This window comes from Hemitrygon akajei, chromosome 19 (genome assembly GCF_048418815.1).
Source record: "Hemitrygon akajei chromosome 19, sHemAka1.3, whole genome shotgun sequence".
Classification (NCBI taxonomy): Eukaryota; Metazoa; Chordata; class Chondrichthyes; order Myliobatiformes; family Dasyatidae; genus Hemitrygon; species Hemitrygon akajei.
Genome location: NC_133142.1, coordinates 1,857,104 through 1,884,137, shown reverse-complemented (window position 1 = coordinate 1,884,137; position 27,034 = coordinate 1,857,104). Strand labels below are relative to the sequence as shown.

General features: G+C 45.6%; 1 protein-coding gene across 1 annotated transcript in view; it reads left to right on the top strand.

Annotated features, from left to right (window-relative positions):
* The window catches only part of lamb2 (laminin, beta 2 (laminin S)), a gene marked incomplete at its 5' end in the record, with an annotated part of 243,025 nt that extends 217,087 nt beyond the window's left edge, over positions 1 to 25,938 (top strand). The window contains 7 exon segments of the mRNA XM_073072944.1: positions 1,122 to 1,325; positions 4,054 to 4,198; positions 5,030 to 5,237; positions 12,799 to 12,940; positions 17,295 to 17,471; positions 20,839 to 20,998; positions 22,890 to 25,938. Coding sequence (XP_072929045.1) covers positions 1,122 to 1,325; positions 4,054 to 4,198; positions 5,030 to 5,237; positions 12,799 to 12,940; positions 17,295 to 17,471; positions 20,839 to 20,998; positions 22,890 to 23,026 — 1,173 coding nt within the window.
* Positions 25,939 to 27,034: the final 1,096 nt, after the last annotated feature.

Sequence of the window (27,034 nt, the reverse complement as noted above, 5' to 3'; positions counted from 1 at the left end):
AATGGGACTGTGTGTGTGTGTGTGTGTGTTGGGAGGATGGAATGGGAGTGAGTGTGTGTGTGTGTGTGTGGAACGGGCTTGTTTTGTAGTTGTTGCTTTGTTGCTTGTTCGGTTCTGTGTTCTCCTGTGCATTGTGGCATGCTGTGTTGGCACCAGAATATTTCGACACTTGCAGGATGACTTCCAGCAACATCCTTGGGTGTGTTGGTTATTAATACAAATGACATATGTCACTATGTTTCGATATACAAGTGATAAATCGTTACAAATCTGAATGTTGGCCATCGTTGGGAGACCGCCTCCTACTTCCTACTCACTGAGATGGTGTACTGAATCCTTGCAGTTAGACAGGCTTGATCTCTATCCCTTGGAATTTAGAAAAAGAATGGGTAAGCTTATTCAAACATATACCGTCTCTGCCTCCGAAAGGTCTTCCTTACTGACAAAACAAGGAGAGAGTTGTCCTCCCCAGCAGCCTCCACATTTGGTAGATAAACACCCATCTACCACTATCCTATCACCGTTTGAAAACACACCAGATTCCATGTACGCTAGCCTTCTGGACCAGACTGACATGTGGGACTTTGTCCATGTAAATCAAGTCTTCCTCCATCAATTTTAGAATAAAGAGCATGGAACACATGACAGTACAGGCCCTTTGGCCTCCACTTTTCTATCATCCATCTGCCTATCTAAATGTCCTTGCCCTGGGAAGAAGTCTCTCACTGTTCACTCGATCTATGCCTCTTACACACCTCAAAAAGTTCTCTCTCATCCTGTTTCATTCCAAATGGAAAAGCCCGAACTCGCTCATCCTATCCTGATAGCTCTCTAATCTCTGAGTTAGCAAGGTAGTGTTGTGGTTAGCACAACACTTTACAGTACCAGAAACCCAGGTTCAATTCCCACCGTTGTCTGTAGGGAGTTTGTATGAGAATGTGGGTTTCCTCTGGGTGCTCTGGTTTCCTCCCACATTCCAAAGACAAACGGGTCACATGGGTGTAATTGATACTATCAATGGCTCTTTATTAGTACTTCATTTTCCTGAGGAACGTGTCCTCAGCAGTGGGTATGGTCTCACATGGTACTTGGTGCTGACATTACTGCTTGTTGCATTGCAGGTGTGTGGTGCCCCTGGAGATCTGCCTTGTCCGGACAGCCCGTGTGGTGGGGCTGGTTGCCTCGACGATGACGGCACTAGGCGGTGTGGCGGTCTCAGCTGCGAAGGTGCAGTGGCGGTTGCCGATGGTTCCCTTGGCCGGGCTCAGCAGTCAGAACAGGAGATTCAGAAAGCAATGAATGAGGTGGAGGAGCTCTTCCAGAAGGTGAGTACACAAGGCCATGAATCCAGAGTAGGAGGTTCTCACTTGGCCCTTCAAACCTGCCCTCCCATTTACTGATCTCACAGCTAGTCTAATTGTAACCTCAATGTCCAAATCCTCATGACCCCTGGTAACCCCTCATCAAGAATCTATCTTTAAAGATAGATAAAGATTAGATTTACTTATCACATATATATTGAGTGGAATACATTGTATTAACATCAACAATCAATACACTCTGAGGATCCGCTGGGGGAAGCCCACAACCGTCACTGCACTTCCAATACCAATGCAGCATGGGTGGGACACTGGTACTCCATTGGCAAACCACTTCTGTCTTGGTGGAATTGACGGTCATCCCCATCCTGCTGTACGCTCTCACCGCCACAGCAAGGACAGTCTGAAGATCCTCCGGAGTATGGGCCACAAGAGCACAGTCGTCTGCATACTGCAGCTCCAGGACCTGTTCTCTATGGAGTTTGGTGGTTGCATGGAGCCTCCTGATGTCAAAGAGGTTGCCATCTAATCTGACGTCCACTGCCACACCGCTGCTGTCCTCAATCTCATTGTGGAGAAGCTTGGTAACACACAAGAGGAAGATGTTATAGAGCACTGGCACTAGCACACACCCCTGCCTCACCCCTGTGTGTACAAAGAAGGGCTCAGACTCTTGTCCTCCTATGGTCACCCAAGCAGTCATCCCACCATGGAACTGGCGGAGGATGTTAGCAAATTTATTGGGACTGCCAAACCTGAGGAGGACATCCCATAAGAGTTCTCTTTGCACAGTGTCGAATGTTTTGGAGAGGTTGACAAAGGCCATAAACAGGTCTCGATGTTGCTCCCAGCACTTTTTCTGAAGCTGCCGGGCTGTGAAGATTATGTCGATTGTGCTCCTGTTCTTCCTAAGTCCACACTGCGATTCAGGCGATTCGGTGATGTTGCTGATGAGCCTCGGAAGCATCACCTTAGCCAGGACCTTCCCAGCAACAGAAAGGAGTGATATGCCCCTACTTTTGCCGCAGGTGGCCTTGTCACCCTTGTTCTTATAAATTACAACGATGTCTGCATTTCTCCATTGCTGTGGGATGTTCTCATCAGTCCAGGCCTTGGTGATGTACTTGTAGAGGGTGTGCAAACACATGTACCCTCCGTTCTTCAGTAACTCAGCAGGGATATTGTCAGTGCTAGAGGACTTGTTGTTCTTAAGGGAATGGACAGCTGATAGAACCTCCTGGAAGGTTGGTGGTAGACTGAAGTCGTGGATAGGAGGAAGTTCAGACAGTTCGTCCAGGATGGTGAGGTCTGTGTTGCACAAACACACACACACACACACACACACACACACACACACACACACACACACACACACACACACACACACACACACACACACACACACACACACACACACACACACACACACACACACACACACACACACACACACACACACTTACTTTACAACCATGTAGCTATATCTATTATTTGATATGGGTAGTTAGCATTTAATTCTTTTAATTTTTTTCTCTCAGCCTCCAACACTCCAGAGAAAACAAAAAGTCTTTGTCCAACCTCTTCTTATTGCTAATACACGAATCTAGGCAGAATCCTGATGAACCGCTAATGCAGCCTCCACACCCTTCCTGTAATGGGGCGACCAGAAATGCACACAGTACTCCAAATCTGGTCTGACCAAAGGCCAACATGACTTCCTTACTCCCTTACCCAATGTCCCAACCCAGAACACAAGCATGCCACCTGCATTCTCCACCACCTATCCACTTTCAGGGAGATGAGGCCTTGCACCCCAAGATCCCTCTGTACCTCAGTGCTCCTGAAAGTTCTGTCATTCACTGTACATTTTCCTCTTGCATTTGACCTCCCAAAGTGCAACACATCTGGATTTAAAGGTGGATTTAACACCACCTTCCATGTCTTTGCCCATGTTACCAAACGGGTCTATATCCTGCTGAATTCATTCGCAGTCTTCCTTACTCTCCAGAATTCCACCAATTTCTGTGTCATTTACAAATTCAATAATGAGACCACCTCTATCGTCAGCCAGATCATTACTAAAGCCCACAACCATCAGACTCTTGAACTAGTGTGGACAACTTCACTCATCTCAACACTGAACTGATTCCTACAGACTCACTTTCAAGGACTCTACAGCTCATGTTCTCAGTATTTATTTACTTATTTGTACAATGTACATGTCAAAGTCAAAGTAAATTTATTATCAAAGTGCGTATATGTCATCAAATAATACCTTGAGATGCTTTTTCTTGTAGGCATTTATGGGAAACTAAATAAAAACAACCATATTTATGAAAAACTGTACATAACTAAAGACTGACAAACAAACAATGTGAAATTGTACAAATAAATGAATGGATGGAACATGTATGGAATGCTGGAGGAACTTAGTAAGTCACACATCTTTTACGGAGGGGACTAAACATTGACAGTTAATTCTCCTTCGTTGATGTTTCCTGATTTGCTGAGTTCCTCCAGCATTTTGTGTGTGTTGCCCACAGAGGGGAGGCTGGCTTCCATGATGCACTGACTCTCTGCAGTTTTGTGTGGATTAGTATGAATGGGTTAGTATTGTCTCCACGGGCTGAAGGGCAGGTTTCATTTGTTAATTTGTTCACTTGCAGCGTGCACACCTTTAACCACAGGCAGATGGTCTCCTGGTCTGTAACATGCTCTGATCTTGCACCTGTAGGTTGCTCTGGCTAAGGTGAAAGCCAACGAAGCAAAGCAGAGAGCTCGGGGGACCCTGGACAAAGCAAACAATGCCAGGGAACGGATTAGTCACTCTAACAAAGAACTCCGCAACCTCATCAATCAAATCCGCAACTTCCTCACACGTAAGACACAGTGCGTTTGACGGCCAAAGTTATAACCCATCACTTGCAGGTGGTGATAAAGATTTACACTAACCCTTGATGCTCTAGGGAGCCACTCTGCCATGATTGGAGAGGCATCTGATCACTAATGTCCTAAACACAGGAAATTCTGCAAATGCTAGAAATCCAGAGCAACACACACAAAATGCTGGAGGAACTAAGCAGGTTAGGCAGCATCTATGGAGGGAAATCAATAATAATGTCCTGCAGGGAGCAGAACTGCTTCATTATGTTGTCTGTGATGACTGGACCCACTCTAGCTGACTTACACCTATTGGGAATCCTAACCTCTGATTTCTGCATTATCTCGTTTAGAAAAGTCAACATTTTTACGTCATCTCCCAAAATGCTGTATTGCACACTCAGGAGGAATAATTCATAAATCTGGTCTTGCTTGCAGCTGTCTCTGACCATAAGACCATAAAATACCTTATTCTGTATCTCATTTTAACCCACCTCTTGATAGAGGTGTACAGGGTGATAAGAGACACAGACAGAGTGGACAGCCAGGGCATATTTTTAAGATAATTGGAGGAAAGTATAGCAGGGGTATCAGAAGTAGGTTTTTTGACACAGAGTGGTGGGTGTGTGGATTGCATTGTCAGTGTGATGGTAGAAGAAGATACATTAGGGTCATTTAGGAGACCCTGTGGCACATGGGTGATAGAAAAATGGAGGGCTATTTGGGAGGAAAAGGTTGGGTTGGTCTTAGAGTTGGTTAAATGATCGGCACAGTATAGTGGGCTGAAGTGTCTGTTCAGTGTTGTAATGTTCTGTGCTGTGTCTCCGTAGAGGAGGGTGCGGACCCCGACAGCATTGAGAAGGTAGCCAGTCAGGTGCTCCAGCTCTCGATCCCTGCCTCCCCACAGCAAATCCGCCACCTCGCAGAGGAGATCAAGGACAAGGTCAGCAGTTTATCTAATGTGGATGACATCTTGGATCAAACTGCCGATGATGTGAGGAGAGCTAGTCAGCTCCTTCAGGATGCAAGAAGGGCACGGTAGGTCCACAGCAGAATGTCCATGTTTTACGTCCACAGCGGTACATCCACATGGTAGACCCACAGCAGTATGTTCACATCCACATGGTGGACCCACAGCAGTATGTTCACATCCACATGGTAGTCCCACAGCAGTATGTTCACATCCACATGGTAGTCCCACAGCAGTTTGTTCACATCCACATGGTAGACCCACAGCAGTATGTTCACATCCACATGGTGGACCCACAGCAGTATGTTCACATCCACATGGTGGACCCACAGCAGTATGTTCACATCCACATGGTAGACCCACAGCAGTATGTTCACATCCACATGGTAGTCCCACAGCAGTATGTTCACATCCACATGGTAGACCCACAGCAGTATGTTCACATCCGCATGGTAGTCCCACAGGAGTATGTTCACATCCGCATGGTAGACCCACAGCAGTATGTTCACATCCACATGGTAGTCCCACAGCAGTATGTTCACATCCACATGGTGGACCCACAGCAGTATGTTCACATCCACATGGTGGACCCACAGCAGTATGTTCACATCCACATGGTGGACCCACAGCAGTATGTTCACATCCACATGGTAGTCCCACAGCAGTATGTTCACATCCACATGGTAGTCCCACAGCAGTTTGTTCACATCCACATGGTAGACCCACAGCAGTATGTTCACATCCACTTGGTAGACCCACAGCAGTTTGTTCACATCCACATGGTAGTCCCACAGCAGTTTGTTCACATCCACATGGTAGTCCCACAGCAGTTTGTTCACATCCACATGGTAGACCCACAGCAGTATGTTCACATCCACATGGTAGACCCACAGCAGTATGTTCACATCCACATGGTAGTCCCACAGCAGTTTGTTCACATCCACATGGTAGACCCACAGCAGTTTGTTCACATCCACATGGTAGTCCCACAGCAGTATGTTCACATCCACATGGTAGTCCCACAGCAGTTTGTTCACATCCACATGGTAGTCCCACAGCAGTATGTTCACATCCACATGGTGGACCCACAGCAGTATGTTCACATCCACATGGTAGTCCCACAGGAGTATGTTCACATCCGCATGGTAGACCCACAGCAGTATGTTCACATCCGCATGGTAGTCCCACAGCAGTATGTTCACATCCACATGGTAGACCCACAGCAGTATGTTCACATCCACATGGTAGTCCCACAGCAGTATGTTCACATCCACATGGTAGACTCACAGCAGTATGTTCACATCCACATGGTAGTCCCACAGCAGTATGTTCACATCCACATGGTAGACCCACAGCAGTATGTTCACATCCACTTGGTAGACCCACAGCAGTATGTTCACATCCACATGGTAGACCCACAGCAGTATGTTCACATCCACATGGTAGACTCACAGCAGTATGTTCACATCCACTTGGTAGACCCACAGCAGTATGTTCACATCCACATGGTAGACCCACAGCAGTATGTTCACATCCACATGGTAGTCCCACAGCAGTATGTTCACATCCGCATGGTAGTCCCACAGCAGTATGTTCACATCCGCATGGTAGACCCACAGCAGTATGTTCACATCCGCATGGTAGACCCACAGCAGTATGTTCACATCCGCATGGTAATCCCACAGCAGTATGTTCACATCCGCATGGTAGACCCACAGCAGTATGTTCACATCCGCATGGTAGACCCACAGCAGTATGTTCACATCCGCATGGTAGACCCACAGCAGTATGTTCACATCCGCATGGTAGTCCCACAGCAGTATGTTCACATCCGCATGGTAGACCCACAGCAGTATGTTCACATCCACATGGTAGTCCCACAGCAGTATGTTCACATCCGCATGGTAGACCCACAGCAGTATGTTCACATCCGCATGGTAGTCCCACAGCAGTATGTTCACATCCACATGGTAGACCCACAGCAGTATGTTCACATCCACTTGGTAGACCCACAGCAGTATGTTCACATCCACATGGTAGACCCACAGCAGTATGTTCACATCCACATGGTAGACTCACAGCAGTATGTTCACATCCACATGGTAGTCCCACAGCAGTATGTTCACATCCACATGGTAGTCCCACAGCAGTATGTTCACATCCACATGGTAGACCCACAGCAGTATGTTCACATCCACTTGGTAGACCCACAGCAGTATGTTCACATCCACATGGTAGACCCACAGCAGTATGTTCACATCCACATGGTAGTCCCACAGCAGTATGTTCACATCCGCATGGTAGTCCCACAGCAGTATGTTCACATCCGCATGGTAGACCCACAGCAGTATGTTCACATCCGCATGGTAGACCCACAGCAGTATGTTCACATCCGCATGGTAATCCCACAGCAGTATGTTCACATCCGCATGGTAGACCCACAGCAGTATGTTCACATCCGCATGGTAGACCCACAGCAGTATGTTCACATCCGCATGGTAGTCCCACAGCAGTATGTTCACATCCGCATGGTAGACCCACAGCAGTATGTTCACATCCGCATGGTAGTCCCACAGCAGTTATGTTCACATCCGCATGGTAGACCCACAGCAGTATGTTCACATCCGCATGGTAGACCCACAGCAGTATGTTCACATCCGCATGGTAGTCCCACAGCAGTATGTTCACATCCGCATGGTAGACCCACAGCAGTATGTTCACATCCGCATGGTAGTCCCACAGCAGTTATGTTCACATCCGCATGGTAGACCCACAGCAGTTATGTTCACATCCGCATGGTAGACCCACAGCAGTATGTTCACATCCGCATGGTAGTCCCACAGCAGTATGTTCACATCCGCATGGTAGACCCACAGCAGTATGTTCACATCCACATGGTAGTCCCACAGCAGTATGTTCACATCCACATGGTAGACCCACAGCAGTATGTTCACATCCGCATGGTAGACCCACAGCAGTATGTTCACATCCGCATGGTGGACCCACAGGAGTATGTTCACATCCGCATGGTAGACCCACAGGAGTATGTTCACATCCGCATGGTAGACCCACAGCAGTATGTTCACATCCGCATGGTAGTCCCACAGCAGTATGTTCACATCCGCATGGTGGACCCACAGCAGTATGTTCACATCCACATGGTGGACCCACAGCAGTATGTTCACATCCACATGGTGGACCCACAGGAGTATGTTCACATCCACATGGTAGTCCCACAGCAGTATGTTCACATCCACATGGTAGACCCACAGCAGTATGTTCACATCCACATGGTAGTCCCACAGCAGTATGTTCACATCCACATGGTAGTCCCACAGCAGTATGTTCACATCCACATGGTAGACCCACAGCAGTATGTTCACATCCACATGGTGGACCCACAGCAGTATGTTCACATCCGCATGGTAGTCCCACAGCAGTATGTTCACATCCACATGGTAGTCCCACAGCAGTATGTTCACATCCACATGGTGGACCCACAGCAGTATGTTCACATCCACATGGTGGACCCACAGCAGTATGTTCACATCCACATGGTGGACCCACAGGAGTATGTTCACATCCACATGGTAGACCCACAGCAGTATGTTCACATCCGCATGGTAGACCCACAGCAGTATGTTCACATCCACATGGTGGACCCACAGCAGTATGTTCACATCCACATGGTAGTCCCACAGCAGTATGTTCACATCCACATGGTAGTCCCACAGCAGTATGTTCACATCCACATGGTGGACGCACAGCAGTATGTTCACATCCGCATGGTAGTCCCACAGCAGTATGTTCACATCCACTTGGTGGACTCACAGCAGTATGTTCACATCCGCATGGTAGTCCCACAGCAGTATGTTCACATCCACATGGTAGTCCCACAGGAGTATGTTCACATCCACATGGTAGTCCCACAGCAGTATGTTCACATCCGCATGGTAGTCCCACAGCAGTATGTTCACATCCACATGGTAGTCCCACAGCAGTATGTTCACATCCGCATGGTAGACCCACAGCAGTATGTTCACATCCACATGGTAGTCCCACAGCAGTATGTTCACATCCACATGGTAGTCCCACAGCAGTATGTTCACATCCACATGGTAGACCCACAGCAGAACGTCCACACGGTAGGTCTGAGTTGGAACGTCCACATGCCGGGTCCGCAGTGGAACGTCCACACGCCGGGTCCGCAGTGGAACGTCCACACGCCGGGTCCGCAGTGGCACGTCCACACGGAAGGTCACGTGGAACGTCCACACGGAAGGTCACGTGGAATGTCCGCAGTGGAACGTCCACACGCCGGGTCCGCAGTGGAACGTCCACACGGAAGGTCACGTGGAACGTCCACACGGAAGGTCACGTGGAATGTCCGCAGTGGAACGTCCACACGCCGGGTCCGCAGTGGAACGTCCACACGGAAGGTCACGTGGAACGTCCACACGGAAGGTCACGTGGAATGTCCGCAGTGGAACGTCCACACGCCGGGTCCGCAGTGGAACGTCCACACGGAAGGTCACGTGGAATGTCCGCAGTGGTACGTCCACACGGAAGGTCACGTGGAATGTCCGCAGTGGAACGTCCACACGCCGGGTCCGCAGTGGAACGTCCACACGGAAGGTCACGTGGAATGTCCGCAGTGGAACGTCCACACGGAAGGTCACGTGGAATGTCCGCAGTGGAACGTCCACACGCCGGGTCCACAGTGGAACGTCCACACGGAAGGTCACGTGGCAGGTCCGCAGTGGTACGTCCACACGGAAGGTCACGTGGCGGGTCCGCAGTGGAACGTCCACGTGGTAGGTCACGTGGAATGTCAGCAGTGGAACGTCCACACGGAAGGTCACGTGGTGGGTCCGCAGTGGTACGTCCACACGGAAGGTCACGTGGTGGGTCCGCAGTGGTACGTCCACCCGCTGGGTCTGCAGTGGAACGTCCACACGGAAGGTCACATGGCGGGTCCGCAGTGGTACGTCCACACGGAAGGTCACATGGCGGGTCCGCAGTGGTACGTCCACACGGAAGGTCACATGGTGGGTCCGCAGTGGTACGTCCACACGGAAGGTCACGTGGTAGGTCCGCAGTGGAATGTCCACATGGTAGGTCCCAGGAGAACGTCCATATGCTACGTCCACACAGTAGATTCACAGCAGTAGGTCCACAGTAGAATATCCACAGGGAAGGTTCACATAGAAAGTCCATATTCAAATGCTCTTCAGCTCCTGCCATTCATCTACCAGTGTCGGTGAAACTGGGAAAACCAGTGTCTAGTCATAAACATCAGTGATTCTGCAGTTGCTGAAAATCCAGAACAACACTCACAAGATGCTGGTGAACTCAGCAGGTCAGGCAGCATCTATGGAGAGGAGTAAACTGTTAAAGTTTCAGGCCCAGACCCTGACTAGACTGAACTCCTGCCTCAGCAAGGACCTGGACCCAATGCAATTTGCCTATCACCACAGTAGGTCAACAGCAGACGCTATCTCAATGGCTCTTCACACAGCTTTAGACCACCTGGATAATGCAAACTACTATGTCAGGACTGTAGCTCAGCATTTAACACCATCATTCCCACAATCCTAATTGATAAGTTACAGAACCTGGGCCTCTGTACCTCCCTCTGCAATTGGGTCCTCGACTTCCTGAGATACCACACTCTGCGGTTTGGTGGTAATATCTCCTCCTCGCTGACGATCAACACTGGTGCACCTCGGGTGTGTGCTTAACCCACTGCTCTACTTCCTCTATACCCATGATTGTGTGGCTAGGCATAGCTCAAATACCATCGATTGCTGATGATACAACAATTGTTGGTAGAATCTCAGATGGAGACGAGAGGGTGTATAGGAGTGAGATATGCTAACTAGTGGAGTGGTGTCACAGCAACAACCTTGTACTCAATGTCAGTAAGATGAAAGAGCTGATTGTGGACTTCCAGAATGGTAGGATGAAGGAACACACACCAATCCTCGTAGAGAGTTCAGAAGTGGAGAGAGTGAGCAGTTTCAAGTTCCTGGGTGTCAAGCTCTCTGAGGAACTAAGCTGGTCTCAATGTATCGATGCAGCTATAAAGAAGGCAAGGCAGCGACTATACTTCAAAAACTTCTATATATGATACGTGGAGAGCATTCTATCAAGCTGTATCACTGTCTGGTATGGGGGGGGGATGGGGCTACTGCACAGAACCAAAAGAAGCTGCAGGGGATTGTAAATTTAGTCAGCTCCATCTTGGGTACTAGCCTAAATGTCCTAGCCTACACAAAGTACCCAGGACATCTTCAAGGAGCAGTGTCTCAGAAAGGCAGCGTCCATTTTTAAGGACCTCCAGCACCCCGGGCATGCCCTTTTCTCATTGTCACCATCAGGTAGGAGGTACAGATGCCTGAAGGGCCACACTCAGCAATTCAGGAACAGCTTCTTTCTCTCTGCCATCTGATTCCTAAATGGACATTGAACCTGTGAACGCTACTTCACTCTTTTAATAGATATTATTTCTGTTTTTGCATGATTTTTAATCTATTCAATATAAGTATATCTATTCAATTTATTTATTTATTTTCTATATTAAGTACTGCATTGAACTGCTGCTGCTAAGTTAACAAGTTTCACGACACATGCCAGTGATAATAAACCTGATTCTGATCAGGACTGGAAAGGCGGGGGGGGCGGGGAAGAAGCCAAAATATAAGGGGGGAGAGGGAGGAATGCAAGCTGGCAGGTGATGGGTGAGACCCGGGGAGGGGGTTAGGTGGGAGGGTGGGTGAAACTGGGAGCAGATGGGTAGAAAAGGTAAAGGGCTGAAAAGAAGGAATCTGATAGGAGTGGACAGTGGACCATATTAGAAAGGGAAGGAGGAGTAGAACCAGGGGGAAGACAGGTGAGAAGGTAAGCAGTGAGAGAGGGGCATTTCCAGCACCGAGATCAAATGATGCAACTATCCCTCTCACTCAGGAGTCTTGCTCAGTTGTTTCAGCCACTCCTGTGATGGGAGAGAGGCAATCAATGAGAGATTGTATCAGAGAGTACAGAACTACTTCACTCTGAGGGTGGGGAGAGTGTGGAATGAGTGGTGGATGTGGGTTCAATTTCAACATTTAAGAGAAGTTTGGATAAGTATAGTACATGTAGGGCCCAACAGGATATAGGGTATGGATGGGAGGGATGGGCCAGGTGCAGGTCAATGGGACTAGTCAGAAGACCAGGATGAAATGGACTAGAAGGTCTGAAGGGCCTGTTTGTGTGCTGTGACTCTATGACTAGTGCAGGAAAAGTCAGAGGCTCAGTGAGACAGCAAGGTCGCGGCAGGAGATAATGGGCTATTGTGTGTGCAGAACACTTCCATTCTCCATGGCATTCTCGGTCTCTCTGTTACTCTTTCGTATATCTCTCTCTGTCTCTCTTTCATATAATCTGTCTCTCTGTTACTCTTTCGTATATCTCGCTGTCTCTCTGTTACTCATTCATATACCTCTCTGTCTCGCTGTTACTCTTTCATATAATCTCTCTGTTACTCTTTCATATGATCTCTCGGTCTCTCTGTTACTCTTTCGTATATCTCTCTCTGTTTTTGAGTTGGGAATGTGCATTGGACTGTTGGTTTATTTTCCTGTCAAGGAGCCGTGCAGAAAATGTGAAGAACACGGCTGAGGCGGTGAAGCAAGCCCTAGAGGAGGCAGGCCGAGCTCAGGATGCTGCGCAAACAGCAATCAGACAAGCCAAGGGAGACATCGAGGAGAGTGACCAGACGCTGAATGGGGTGAGGAGGAGCTGCCGATATAATCCTTGTGAGATTGGCCATAGAACATGGGCATGCCCTTCCCCAAAGTGTTTCATTCACCGGTTTTTAATTCTCAATCTCTGATAAAGTTACCCAACAAAAATCATTTGATCTAGTCATTAAACAATTTAACTGAAACTCAGAATGAAGCCTCTCAATGAAGAGTCCCAAACTACAAGTGCTTGTCTGTTAAAATCTGCTCCCTGATTTCACTCCTGTATCATAATTGTGTTTTGTATGAAGAAATTTTGCATGTCCTCTTTGGCCCTCACCAGTTTTTATCAGTGCACCTGAGAAAGCATCAATCTGGATGCATCACAGCTTGGTTAGGCAACTCATAAACACCAGAGATTCTGCAGATGCTGGAAATCCAAGACAACACACAAAATATTGGAGGAACAGCATCTTTAGAGAGGAATAAACAGTCAACATTTTGGGCCGAGGATCCTTCTTCAGGACTGGAAAGGAAGAGGGAAGAATAAAAAGATGGAGATTGGGAGGATAACTAGAAGGTGATAGGTGAAGCTACGTGGGTGGTAAAGTTAAAGGAAGGGCTGGATAAAATGGAAGCCGATAGGAGAGGAGAGTGGACCATAGGAGAAAGGGAGGAAAGTTGGATACGACAGGGAGGTGATAGGCAGGAATGGAGAATAGGTATGAGGCCAGAATGGGGAGTGGAAGAAGGGGGGAGGGGGCCATTTTTTTTTACCAGAAGGAAACATCGATGTTCATGCTACCCAGATGGAATATGAGATGTTACTCCTCCACCCTGAGAGTGGCCTCATCATAGCAAACAGGAGGCCATAGAGCAATATGCCAGAACAGGAATGGGAATAGGAATTAAAATAGTAGGCCACTGGGAAATTCCTCTTTTGGCAGAAGGAACTTCATAGAGTGATTGACACAGCTCAGCACATCACAGACACTAGCCTCCCCTCCATGGACTCTGTCTACACTTCTCAAAGCCTCAGTAAAGCAATCAACATAATCAATGACCCCACCCACCCTGGGCATTTTTTCTTCTCCCCCTCCCATTGAGCAGATGATACAAAAGCCCGAAAGCATGTCCCAGCAGGCTCAAGGACAGCCTCTATCCAGCTGTTGAATGTTTTCCTAGTGCAATAAGAGGACATTTGACTTCACAATCTACTTTGTTATGGCTTTGCACCTTCCTGAGTGTCAGCACTGCACTTTCTCTGTAGCTGTTACACTTTATTCTGCATTCTTGTTCTACCTCAATACACTGAGTAATTAATTTTTTTGTATATGCAAGACAAGATTTTAACTGTACCTCAGTACATGTAATCAAGGTCAACTCACTTAACCTATTTAAAGCCAGGATCACCATTCAGACTCCATCTGTGATATTGTCTCTGGTTTTGGAACATACAACAGAGAACATGGACTAGTACAGCACAGGAACAGGCCCTTCAACCCACAATGCTGTGCCAAACCAATTAAATTAGTAATCCAAATGCCAACTAAACATAATCATCCCTGATGAAAATGGCAGAGTTTGTCATCAAAATGTTGGTTAAAATTTATGACTGTACCCAGCTGGAAGCCCGAAAAGAGTTTATTCATAATCTGTTCTGCCCAAACAATGTCCATATCCTTCCATTTTCCTCACATTCATGACTTTATCTAAACGTCTCTTAACTGTCCCTAATGTATCTGACTCTGCCACCACCACAGAGAGTGCATTCCAGGCACCCACCACGCTCTGTAAAATAACTCCCCCCTCACATCTCCTTTAAAATTACCCCCTCTCAAACTGAATGTATACCTTCTGGTATTAGGCATTTCAACCCTGGGAAACAGATACTCCCTGTCTACTCTGTCAATGCCTCTCATAATCTTATAAACCTCTACCAGATCTCCCCTCAGCCTTTGTCACTCCCTAGAAAACACCCGTGCTCTCTATTCCAGGCAACATCCTGCTAAAATTATTTGATTTTTCCCTCAGTAGTATATCCTGTCCTTGTATTTGCAACACATCACACTTCTTTATCAGCCTACAACAGCCCCAATAATTCATCCCATAAAAGCATAAGACATAGGAATAGAATAAAGCCATTCAGTCCATTGAGTCTACTCCATCATTCCATCATGGCTAATTTATTTATCCTTCTCCACCCCTTTCTGCCTTCTCCCTGTAACCTTTGACACCCTGAATAATCAATAACCTATCAACCTCCACTTTAATTATATCCAATGACTTGGCCTCCACAACTGTCTATGGCAATGAATTCCAGAGATTCACCACTCTCTGGCTAAAGAAATTCCTCCTAATCTCTGTTCTAAAGGGTCATCCTTCTATCTTGGCCTTTCAACATTCAATAGGTTTCAACGAGATTCCCTTCATTCTTCTAAATTCTCAGCAACCATGGCCTCCCCTCCTTTCTGACATTCCCATTGTCCTGTCCACTTCTCTGGAACTTAAAGAACAATACACGAGAAAGAAGAAATATTTCATATGATTTTTTACATGTATATTATTCATTGAGCAACAAACCAAACTGGTTGCTTCACAATCTGGTATGGAGGGGCCACTGCATAGGATCGGGTGAAGCTGCAGGAAGTTGTAAATTCAGCCAGTTCTATCATGGGCACCAGGCTCCCCAGCATCCAGGACATCTTCAAAAGGCAATGCCTCAAAATCCCCATCACTCAGGACATGCCCTCTTCTTATTGCTACCATCATGGTAGAAGTACAGGAACCGGAAGACACACACTCAATGTTTCAGGAACAGTTTCTTCCCCTCAGCCATCGGATTTCTGAATGGTCCATGAAACCATGAATACTACATCACAATTTTTTTGCACTACTTACTTAACTTTTATGTATATTTCCTATTGTAATTGATACATTTTTTTCATTATTATGCATTGCAATGTACTTCTGACACAAATTTCACGATATATGCCAGTGATATTAAATCTAATTCTGATTCAGATTAAGATTCTGCTCACTCTCTCATCACTGCTGTTTCCCACATGCACATTTCCAATCTCTGAGGAGTTGTCAGAAACTAAACTGGGGACACCCCTCATCAGCAGCTTCAAACTATCTGATAATTCAGATCTTTCCACCTGTCGGTGTGCTGATTGAACTATCCAGGACACTCACTGTGTCTGCTGTACCATGGACTGCTGCTCTGCCGATGACCTTGTTCACTGGCCCCACTCTTCACCAGTAATGTGAGTTACTGAGATGAGGAGCACATTGTGAAAGTCAAAGTAAACTTATTATCAAAGTACATATGGGTCACCATATTGAGATTCATATTCTTGCAGGCATAGAATATAAAGAGTAAGTGACTAAGGCTTCCATCAGTCAGGGTCGACCATGGAAGTTGCATCCTAGCTATCTAGATACACAAGCCTGGGCTGTACAACATGGAGAGCAAGCTGTTGCCCACGTAGCCAGCTCCCCCTCTCCACGCATCTGATAAACTCAAAGGAACGGCAGAGACCGATACAGTTTGGTGCCAGTCAGCATTGAACTCAACATAGGACTGCTTTAGGGGCTCTAGATCTGGATTTTTTCCTCAGGGTTTACTCCCAAAGCTTTCCCCATGAGTGGGTATAGATGCAAGGCAGCAGATGTTTGAGATCAGAGTTTTCCTTCTCTTCGATGAGCTGTCAGTCACTGCTGATGAGTCCTATCTGCCTGAAGTGACAGGTTTTAAGACACCAGTAACCTGCCTTTGCCCCTTTTCCTGTCAGTAGAAACAGTTCCGCTGGGTTTAGTAGCTAAGCCATACGTGAAGGGCAGGAGCTGGGCTATTTGAGTCGCACACTATTTGGGAGCACTTAATAGGTAATGAGAGCTTATCCCCACTACCACCCCCAGCAATAACAACCTTAAGGAATGACAGGAAAATAAAGAAATACAATAGAATTTTGTAAACAAAGACTGACACAACCCATACGCCAAAGACAAATTCTGTAAATAATGAACAACAAGCAAACAGAACATGAATGATAGAATCCTTGAAAGTAGATCTGAAAGGATCCAATGTTGAGTTCAGAGCTGAGGTGAGTGTAGTTATCCATGCTAGTACTGATGATTGAGGGGGTAATGACTGTTCCTGGACCTGGTGGTGTGGGACCTAGAACTCCTGTATCTCCTACCCATTGGTAGTAGTGAGAAGAGAGTATGGCCTGGCTGGTGAGGGTCCTTGATGATGGAAGCTGCTTTCTTGTGGCAGTGCCCCTTGTAGTTATGCTCAATGGTGGGGATGGCTATGCCTGTGATGGATTGGGTTGTTTACACTGCTTCAAGGCATTACTGATGGTGAGCTGGTCTCTTTCTCCCACTTTTTGGCAGATCCGGAACAGAACAGCGAGTGCAGAGAGGGAGCTGATGGAAGCGATGGATCGGCTAACACAGCTAGACAGTGGAATCAACGCACTCAAAATGAAACGTGCCAGCAATAACCTGGTGGCATCCCAGGCAGTAGGGACAGCTACATCAGCACGGGATAAAGCCAATGAGGCCAAACAGGTACAACCAAAGAGAGCAGACTCTCAGCCTTGTAGACTGACTGGGGAGCTCTTATCATGTACGGCTGTGGGAACATTGAGCTGCTGATCTCTTTCTGTTCTGGTGACTCCTGTGACCCCACCATTGTTTGGTGCATGTCCTCACTTTGTTAAAACCATTTCCTTTAGCATGAGTGCAGGGACCAACAGTTTAGATTTGAGGAATCTTATCTACTCCTTTAATGAAGTTACAGTAACCCTAAAAAACTCAAAAGAAAAAGTTAAAAGTAAACTTATTATCAAAATGCTATATATTTTTTTTTAGAATAGTACAGCACATTACAGGCCCTTTGGCCCACAATGTTGTGCCGACTCTCAAACCCTGCCTCCCATATAACCCCCCACCTTAAGTTCCTCCATATACCTGTCTAGTAGTCTCTTAAACTTCACTAGTGTATCTGCCTCCGCCACAGACTCAGGCAGTGCATTCCATGTACCAACCACTCTCTGAGTAAAAATCCTTTCTCTAATATCCCCTTGAACTTCCCTCCCCTTACCTTAAAGCCATGTCCTCTTGTACTGAGCAGTGGTGCCCTGGGGAAGAGGCGCTGGCTATCCACTCTATCTATTCCTCTTAATATCTTGTACACCTCTATCATGTCTCCTCTCATCCTCCTTCTCTCCAAAGGGTAAAGCCCTGGCTCCCTGAATCTTTGATCATAATCCATACACTCTAAACCAGGCAGCATCCTGGTAAATCTCCTCTGTACCCTTTCCAATGCTTCCACATCCTTCTTATAGTGAGGCGACCAGAACTGGACACAGTACTCCAAGTGTGGCCTAACTAGAGTTTTATAGAGCAGCATCATTACATCATGACTCTTAAACTCTGTCTCTCGACTTATGAAAGCTAACACCCCATAAGCTTTCTTAACTACCTTATCTACCTGTGAGGCAACTTTCAGGGATCTGTGGTCATGTATCCCCAGATCCCTCTGCTCCTCCACACTACCAAGTATCCTGCCATTTACTTTGTACTCTGCCTTGGAGTTTGTCCTTCCAAAGTGTACCACCTCACACTTCTCCGAGTTGAACTCCATCTGCCACTTCTCAGCCCACTTCTGCATCCTATCAATGTCTCTCTGCAATCTTCGACAATCCTCTACACTATCTACAACACCACCAACCTTTGTGTCGTCTGCAAATTTGCCAACCCACCCTTCTACCCCCACATCCAGGTCGTTAATTAAAATCACAAAAAGTAGAGGTCCCAGAACAGATCCTTATGGGACACCACTAGTCACAACCCTCCAATCTGAATGTACTCCCTCCACCACGACCCTCTGCAGGCAAGCCAATTCTGAATCCACCTGGCCAAACTTCCCTGGATCCCATGCCTTCTGACTTTCTGAATAAGCTTACCATGTGGAACCTTGTCAAATACCTTACTAAAATCCATGTAGATCACATCCACTGCACTACCCTCATCTATATGCCTGGTCACATCCTCAAAGAACTCAATCAGGCTTGTTAGGCACGATCTGCCCTTCACAAAGCCATGCTGACTGTCCCTGATCAGACCATGATTTTCTAAATGCCCATAGATCCTATCTCTAAGAATCTTTTCCAACAGCTTTCCCACCATAGACGTAAGGCTCACTGGTCTATGATTACCTGGACTATCCCTACTACCTTATTTGAACAAGGGGACAACATTTGCCTTCCTCCAGTCCTCCAGTACCATTCCCGTGGATAGCGAGGACATAAAGATCCTAGCCAGAGGCTCAGCAATCTCTTCCCTCGCCTCGTGGAGCAGCCTGGGGAATATTCCGTCAAGCCCCAGGGACTTATATTACCTTGAGATTCATTTTCTTGCAGGCATCTACAGGAAAATAAAGAAATACAATAGAATTAATGAAAAACTATACATAAGACAGACAACCATATGAACAAAGAAGACAAATTGCACATATAATATATACAGTCGGCCCTCCTTATCCGCGGGGGATTGGTTCCGGGACCCCCGTGGATACCAAAAAACGCGGATGTTCAAGCCCCTTATATAAAATGGTGTAGTATTTGCATATAACCTACATACATCCTCCCATATACTTTAAATCATCTCTAGATTACTTATAATACCTAATACAATGTAAATGCTATGTAAATAGTTGTTATACTGTATTGTTTAGGGAATAATGATAAGAAAAAAAAGGGTCTGTACATGTTCAGTACAGACGCAACCATCGTAGCTCTTCTGGGAACACTGATGCCGCCTCGGCATCAGCCGATCCCAATTTTCCCGTGATCTTTAAGTTCTGGAGGCTGTAGCGCTTTACATAGCTAGCCAGCCATCCTTTATTAGCTTTAAACTCCTTCCTCTCACTCACAACACAAGTAGCGAACGTACGAGATGCGAGGTGAACAATGCTCAAACAACGAGTAATACTTTTAACCATCTCTAGATTACAGTACTTATAATACCTAATACAGGGGAAATGCTATGTAAATAGTTGTTATACTGTCTTATTTAGGGAATAAGGACGCTTTGGAGGAGGCTCAATAATACTAAAGTCAGGATCTGTGGAGGTTGAGGGCTGAGGATCACTTCAGCAAGGGACATGCCACTTCTCAGAAGATCTAAGATTTCTACTTTCTCCGCGAGAGATAGCACTTTACCTCCCTCTTAGCCTTTGAGGAATTGCTTTGACCACTTAATTGCTTTTTAGGAGCCATTTTTTCACAGAATGAGATGCGAGGCAAACAATGCTCAAACAATGAGTGCTGGAGAGAGAACTTCTGGGTTTTCCCGATCTGCAGTTGGTTGAATCAGCGCATGTGGAACCCGCGTATAAGGAGGGCCGACTGTATTATACATAAGGACTGTATTATACAGTATACATAATACTGTACCTGTATTCTTCTATCTGCATATCTCAGATGTATTGTATGTTTTTAAAATAAGAAATCTCACTTACAAAAGGATTGACTGCTCATTGTAGTGATCAGGTTTCTCACTGATCCTAGCAATGTACCAGTCAGGTCCTGAGTCTAACTGCAAAAATTATGCATTTTCACCTCGAGAGAAAAAATGGGTCCATACTGTTTGTCAGTGAAACACTTGGGGAGGGCATGAGATTCAACGTCAGTTAGATAGCCAGTTAGCACCTATCTTACATCTACTAAAACTGATGAAAGGGGAGAGATTTCTCACTTCTTTCCCAGCTGGTGGTACACATAACCCAACTGACCTCATTGTGAATGCACCTGAAGATGGTTATGGACTGGGATGGACAGCATTGAGGGGGAAGAGTGTATAGTCCTAACAGACACATCTGCTCTTTCTCTGTCCTTCAATACCTCAAGATTACATTTGGTTTTGCTTGTAGATGTTGCACGGTCCTCTCACAGACAAATACAAAACAGTGCATGGTCTGGTAGACCGGAAGAGCGGTACGGTCTTCAGTGCAAAACACAAGGCAGAGAGCCTTCGGGATGAAGCCAAGGACCTGCTGAGGGATGCACAGGACAAGTTGAAGAGGCTGAATGGTGAGATGATACCACATGTACTTTCAAAGCCAGAATTTTGAACTGTTTGTGACCTTTCTCATGCCAGTTCCGGCAACTACTAAGCACTAAGCACTGGTCGGATTTCACTGAGAAAGAGACATCATAGCTAACATGGACAGTGGTTAAAGTGACTATAACTCAAACTAAATAGGTTTAAGACTCAAAGAACTCTTCAGCACAGAAACAGGCTTTTTGGCCCATCTAATTCATGCTGAACTGTAATTCTGCCTAGTTCCATGGATCTGCACCCAGACCATTGCCCTCTATACCTTTCCCATGCATGTACATATCCAAACTTCTCTTAAATGTTACAGTTGAACCCACTTACACCACTTCCACTGGCAGCTCATTCCACACTCACAGCACCCTTTGAGTGAATATTCCCCTTAAATATTTCACCTTTCATATTTAACCCATGATCTCTTGTTGTAGTCTCTCCCAACCTCAGTGGAAAAAGGCCTGCTTGCCTTTATCCTGTCTATACCCCTCACTTTAAACAGCATAGACCTCACCATTCCCCAGGGTAACATTTACCCTGTCTATACCCCTTCCTGTAAACAACACAGACCTCACCATTCCCCAGGGTAACATTTACCCTGTCTATACCCCTTCCTGTAAACAACACAGACCTCACCATTCCCCAGGGTAGCATTTATTTGTCTATACCCCTCACTGTAAACAACACAGACCTCACCATGCCCTAGGGTAACATTTACCCTGTCTATACCCCTTCCTGTAAACAACACAGGCCTCACCATTCTCCAGGGTAACATTTACCCTGTCTATACCCCTCACTGTAAACAACACAGACCTCACCATTCCCCAGGGTAACATTTACCCTGTCTGTACCCTTCACTGTAAACAACACAGACCTCACTATTTAAGAGACATTTGGACAGAGCTGTGGTTGGCTTGATAGTGTAATAGTTAGCATAATGCATTATAGTGTCAGTGACCTTTGTTCAATTCACCCTGCTGTCCGTAAAGAGTTTGTAATTCTCTGACTGTGTAGGTTTCCTCTGGGTGCTCTGGTTTCCTCTCACATCCCAAAGACTTGAGGGTTAGAGTTGGCAAGTTGTGAGCATGCTATGTTGGTGCCAGAGGTGTGGTGACAGTCGCTGGCTGGTGTAATCCTCAGATTGTGTTGGCTGTTGACATAAAGAATGTATTTCTCTGTATGTTTTGATGTATGTGTCACAAATAAAGCTAATCTTAAATATTTGGATAGGGGAGGTTTAAAAGAATATGGAACAAACTCTGGGAAAAGGGACAAAGTCAGGTAGGCACCTTGGTCAGCATGGATGAGGTGGGCCAAAAGGCCTGTTTCTGTAATGTATAATTCAATGTCTCTGCTGTCCCTCCATTCTGGATCTGGTGTACTCCTGATCCTCAATTCTTCGCAACCATCTCAGCAGTACAGTAATCTTTATTTGATTTAGAGATTTAGCAGTGTAACAGGCCCTTGTGGTCCAATGAGCACATGTTGCCCAATTACACTCATGTGACCAACTAACCCACTAACCCATACATCTTTGGATTTTGGGAGGAAATGGGAGCACCCGGAGGAAAACCACATGGTCACAGAGAGAAGGTACAGACTCCTTACAGACAGTGACAAGAGTTGAACCTGAGTCACTGGCACTGTTATGGCATTATGCCAACCACAACAGTACTATACCACTCATGATCTCTGGAATTCTTTCTACACCTTACTGTCTCTCTTAACTCCTTAAAGCATGCTGTTGATGAGACTTCTGGGCATAAGTCCTATTTTCTTTAAGAAATATTGTTTGGTGTTGATTCTATGTTATAAACCTGCAGTTCATTGTTCTTCCAACCTTAACTGGATGAATTTTCTCCTATCCAACAGTTCTTGAGATTCAGTATGAAAAAAATGAGAAGATTTTGGAAGATAAGGCACGACAGCTAGATGGTCTAGAGGAGAAGATGAAAGACATTTTAAAAGCCATTAACCAGCAGATTCAAATCTACAACACCTGCCAGTGAATGACAATAAGTGTGTGTAACCAAGCCTGTACGGTATCCACAGTATCACAAGCACTCAGCTGTTCAGATGTAATGTTTATACTGCAGATTAATGATGTCTCATCACATTCTGGTTTTTCTTTAGTACATGTACCTCTCCCCCACTGCCCCAACACAAGCCCTCTGGCATCCCAAGTGCCCTGAAAACACAGGGAAATCCAGGAGTTTGGGCCAAACACAGGAAAATGGGACTACCTTGGATAGGCAGCTTAATGGGCATAGACCACTTGGGCTGAAGAGCGTTTCTATGCTGTTAGGCTCTATAACTACAATCTGATTATTTCAATGTGAAACAGTGAAAGCAGCCCAATAGCCCTGTAAAAATCTAGCTTCAATATCGCCCATAGTACATGCCCTTTGGTATTGTGCTGACCTTTTAACCTACTCCAAGATCAACCTAATCTTTCCCACATAGCCCTCCATTTTTTTTGTCATCCATGTGTCTATCTATGAGTCTCTAAAATGCCCTTAATGTATCTACTTCTACCACCACTCCTAGCAGGGCGTTCCACAACCACCCAGTGTAAAAAACACCTCTGATATCCCACCACCCCCATATGTTTCTCAAATCACCTTAAAATTATCACCATCATTATGTGCTGTGTCATATGACATGGGAGACCATGGTCTTTGACCATGATTGTTATTAGCAAATTGTACAACAGTAGTTCAAGACTGGCACTTTCTGGGCTATGTCTTCACAAGACAAGTAAACCCAGCCATTGTCAGTACTCTTCAGAAATTGTCTGCCTGCTGTCAGGACTTGTGGTATGCACCACCTGCTCCCATGGCTCCATGTCATCCTGAAGGGAGGGTCCTTGCTCAAGGATGACCTTCAGGCTAAAAATGATTCACCCTTGCCTTAGAGTCTCTGACTCTCCACTTGATCTGTGCCTCATCACCCTGTACATCTCTATCAAGTCATCTCTCATGCTCCTTCACTCCAAAGGGAAAAGCTCTCGCTTGCTCAGCTTATCCTCATGAGACATGCTTTCTAATCCAGGCAAATCTCCTCTGTACCTTCTCTGCAGCTTCCACATCCTTCCTGTAATGAGGTGACCAGAACTGAACACAATACTCCAAGTGTGGTCTAACCAAAGTTTTTCAGACTGCAACATTACTTCGTAGCTCTTGAACTCAATCCCCTGACTAATGAAGGCCAACATTTCATATACTTTAACACCATCAACTTATGCTGCAACTTTGCCAGATCGATAGATGTGAAGCCCAAGATCCCTCTGGTCCTCCACACTGCTAAGAATCTTTCCATTAATCCAATACCCTGCCTTCAAGTTTTACTTTCCAAAGTAGATCACTTCACATTTTTCCAGATTGAACTCCATCTGCTACTTCTCAGCCTAACTCTGCATCCTGTCAATGTTCTGTTGTAATCTGTAGATAGATCATTGAAGGCAAGTTTTAATCAAATCCAATATCCCAAGACTTTTGTCAGGTCTTAAAATTTGGTGTGAAAGAGGAGTAGGGAGGGGAAAATATACAAGTGAAATATTCTTTTCCAAATCTTTTGAATCTCTGTAGTCAATTCAACCAGCAATTTGTAATTACTGACTTTATCGACCCCAATATTGGTTAATTCAGAGTAAGTGATGAGGTTTGTTATTTCAGACTTGCTCTTGCCTTTATTATAATAACATCAGATATTGACAGATTATTCAAATGGGAAGGATCAGCATCTTCTTTTCACTAATGTTTAGAAAGAATTATTTTCCCTTGGCAATTCAGCCTTTAAAAACACAAGGTCCAGTAGTTTTTTTTTGATGGAAACTGAGTTTATTAATTCTTAACTTGGCAATGGTGTTAAGAAAGCCTTTTCAGAGACAGATGCCCAGAGCACCCATTCCTTTCATAACTCATTTTCCCACTTTCCTTACCATTCTAATCTTTTTCTACTTAAGGAAGGCAAATGTGGAACATAGAACATAGAATAGTACAGCATATTACAGGCCCTTTGGCCCACAATGTTGTGCCGACCCTCAAACCCTGCCTCCCATTTAACCCCCCACCTTAAGTTCCTCCATATACTTGTCTAGTAGTCTCTTAAACTTCACTAGTGTGTCTGCCTCCACCACTGACTCAGGCAGTGCATTCCACGCACCAACCACTCTCTGAGTGAAAAACCTTCCTTTAATATCCCCCTTGAACTTCCCTCCCCTTAACTTAAAGCCACGTCCTCTTGTACTGAGCAGTGGTGCCCTGGGGAAGAGGCGCTGGCTGTTCACTCTGTCTATTCCTCTTAATATCTTGTACACCTCTATCATGTCTCCTCTCATCCTCCTTCTCTCCAAAGAGTAAAGCCCTAGCTCCCTTAATCTCTGATCATAATCCATACACTCTAAACCAGGCAGCATCCTGGTAAATCTCCTCTGTACCCTTTCCAATGTTTCCACATTCTTCCTATAGCGAGGCGACCAGAACTGGGCACAGTACTCCAAGTGTGGCCTAACTAGAGTTTTATAGAGCTGCATCATTACATCGCGTCTCTTAAACTCTATCCCTCGATTTATGAAAGCTAACACCCCATAAGCTTTCTTAACTACCCTATCTACCTGTGAGGCAACTTTCAGGGATCCGTGGACATGTACCCCCAGATCCCTCTGCTCCTCCACACTACCAAGTATCCTGCCAAGAACAATGCACTGAGTTCAAGATGGATCTTTCCATTATTGTTAAATGTTTCTTATTCTAAAGATATCCAAACTGCTGAACAGCTGATGTATTGTTGACTTGGGAACCTTGCTTTTCACCTTCAGCTCAGCAAAGCAAGATCCAAAACACTAAATGCCAAAGTAACTTGTTAATCTTCCTCCAAAGTAGATGGAGAATTGCTAATAAATTGATCTTCAGATATTGAACTTATTGTCAAAATCAGAATCAAATTTATTATCACTAATCCACGAAGTGAAATATTTTGTTTTGCAGCAGCAGTACAGGGAAAAGATAAAAATCTATAATTACAAAAATCAATAAATACTGCAAAAGGGATTACCAGATTACCATTCATGGATTAATGGACCATTGAGAAATCTGATACAGGGAATGAAGCTGTTTCTGAATTGTTGAATGTGTGTCTTAAGACTCCTGTACCTCCTTCCCAATGGTATTGATTTTTGTAATCAATAGACTTTTATCTTTCCCCTGTACCGAGAAGAGGGCATGTCCTGCATGGTGAGTGTTCTTAATGGTGGATGCTGTCTTCTTGATCATGACCTCTTGAAGATGTCCTTGATGATTGGGAGGGCTCTGCACATGTTGGAGTTGGCTGAGTCTGCATCCTATCTATATCCCGTGGTAACTATGACAACCTTCTACACCATCCACAACACTTCCAACCTTCATGTCATCTGCAAACTTACTTGGTCTTGCTGACATTATGTGCACGATTACACCACTCAACCAGCCAATTTATCATCTGTACACATCCTCATCGCATTCTGAGATTCTACCAACACCTGGTCCTGACACACCCAAGAAACAAGGAAACTTGTGTCAGAATGCTGTTTCTGGATTTCAGTTCAGTATTCAGTACTATTGCCCTAAAGACATTAGTGAACAAACTCCTATTTCCTCAATCTAAATACATAACTGTGCAACTGGGTGTTGGACTTCCTAACAACCAGACCTCAGATATTCAGGATGCACAACTGCTCCTTCCTCTTCGCCAATGACTGGTGGGGCTCATCACCGACAATGATGAGAAGGCCTATGGAGTGGAAGAGTTCAAGACCTGATGCCAAGCAAATAACCACCTTTCTCAATGTCAACAAGACAAAATAGATGTTCACTGACTTCAGGAGAACTTGCACCACTCACATCCCACCGTGCACCAACAGCAAAGCAGTGGAAACTGAAAGCAGTTTCAAACTCTTGGGAGTGGAATTCTCGCAAAACTTCTCATGATCCCAGATCACATTCTACACTATAAGGAATGTTTTGTAATTCCAAAACATA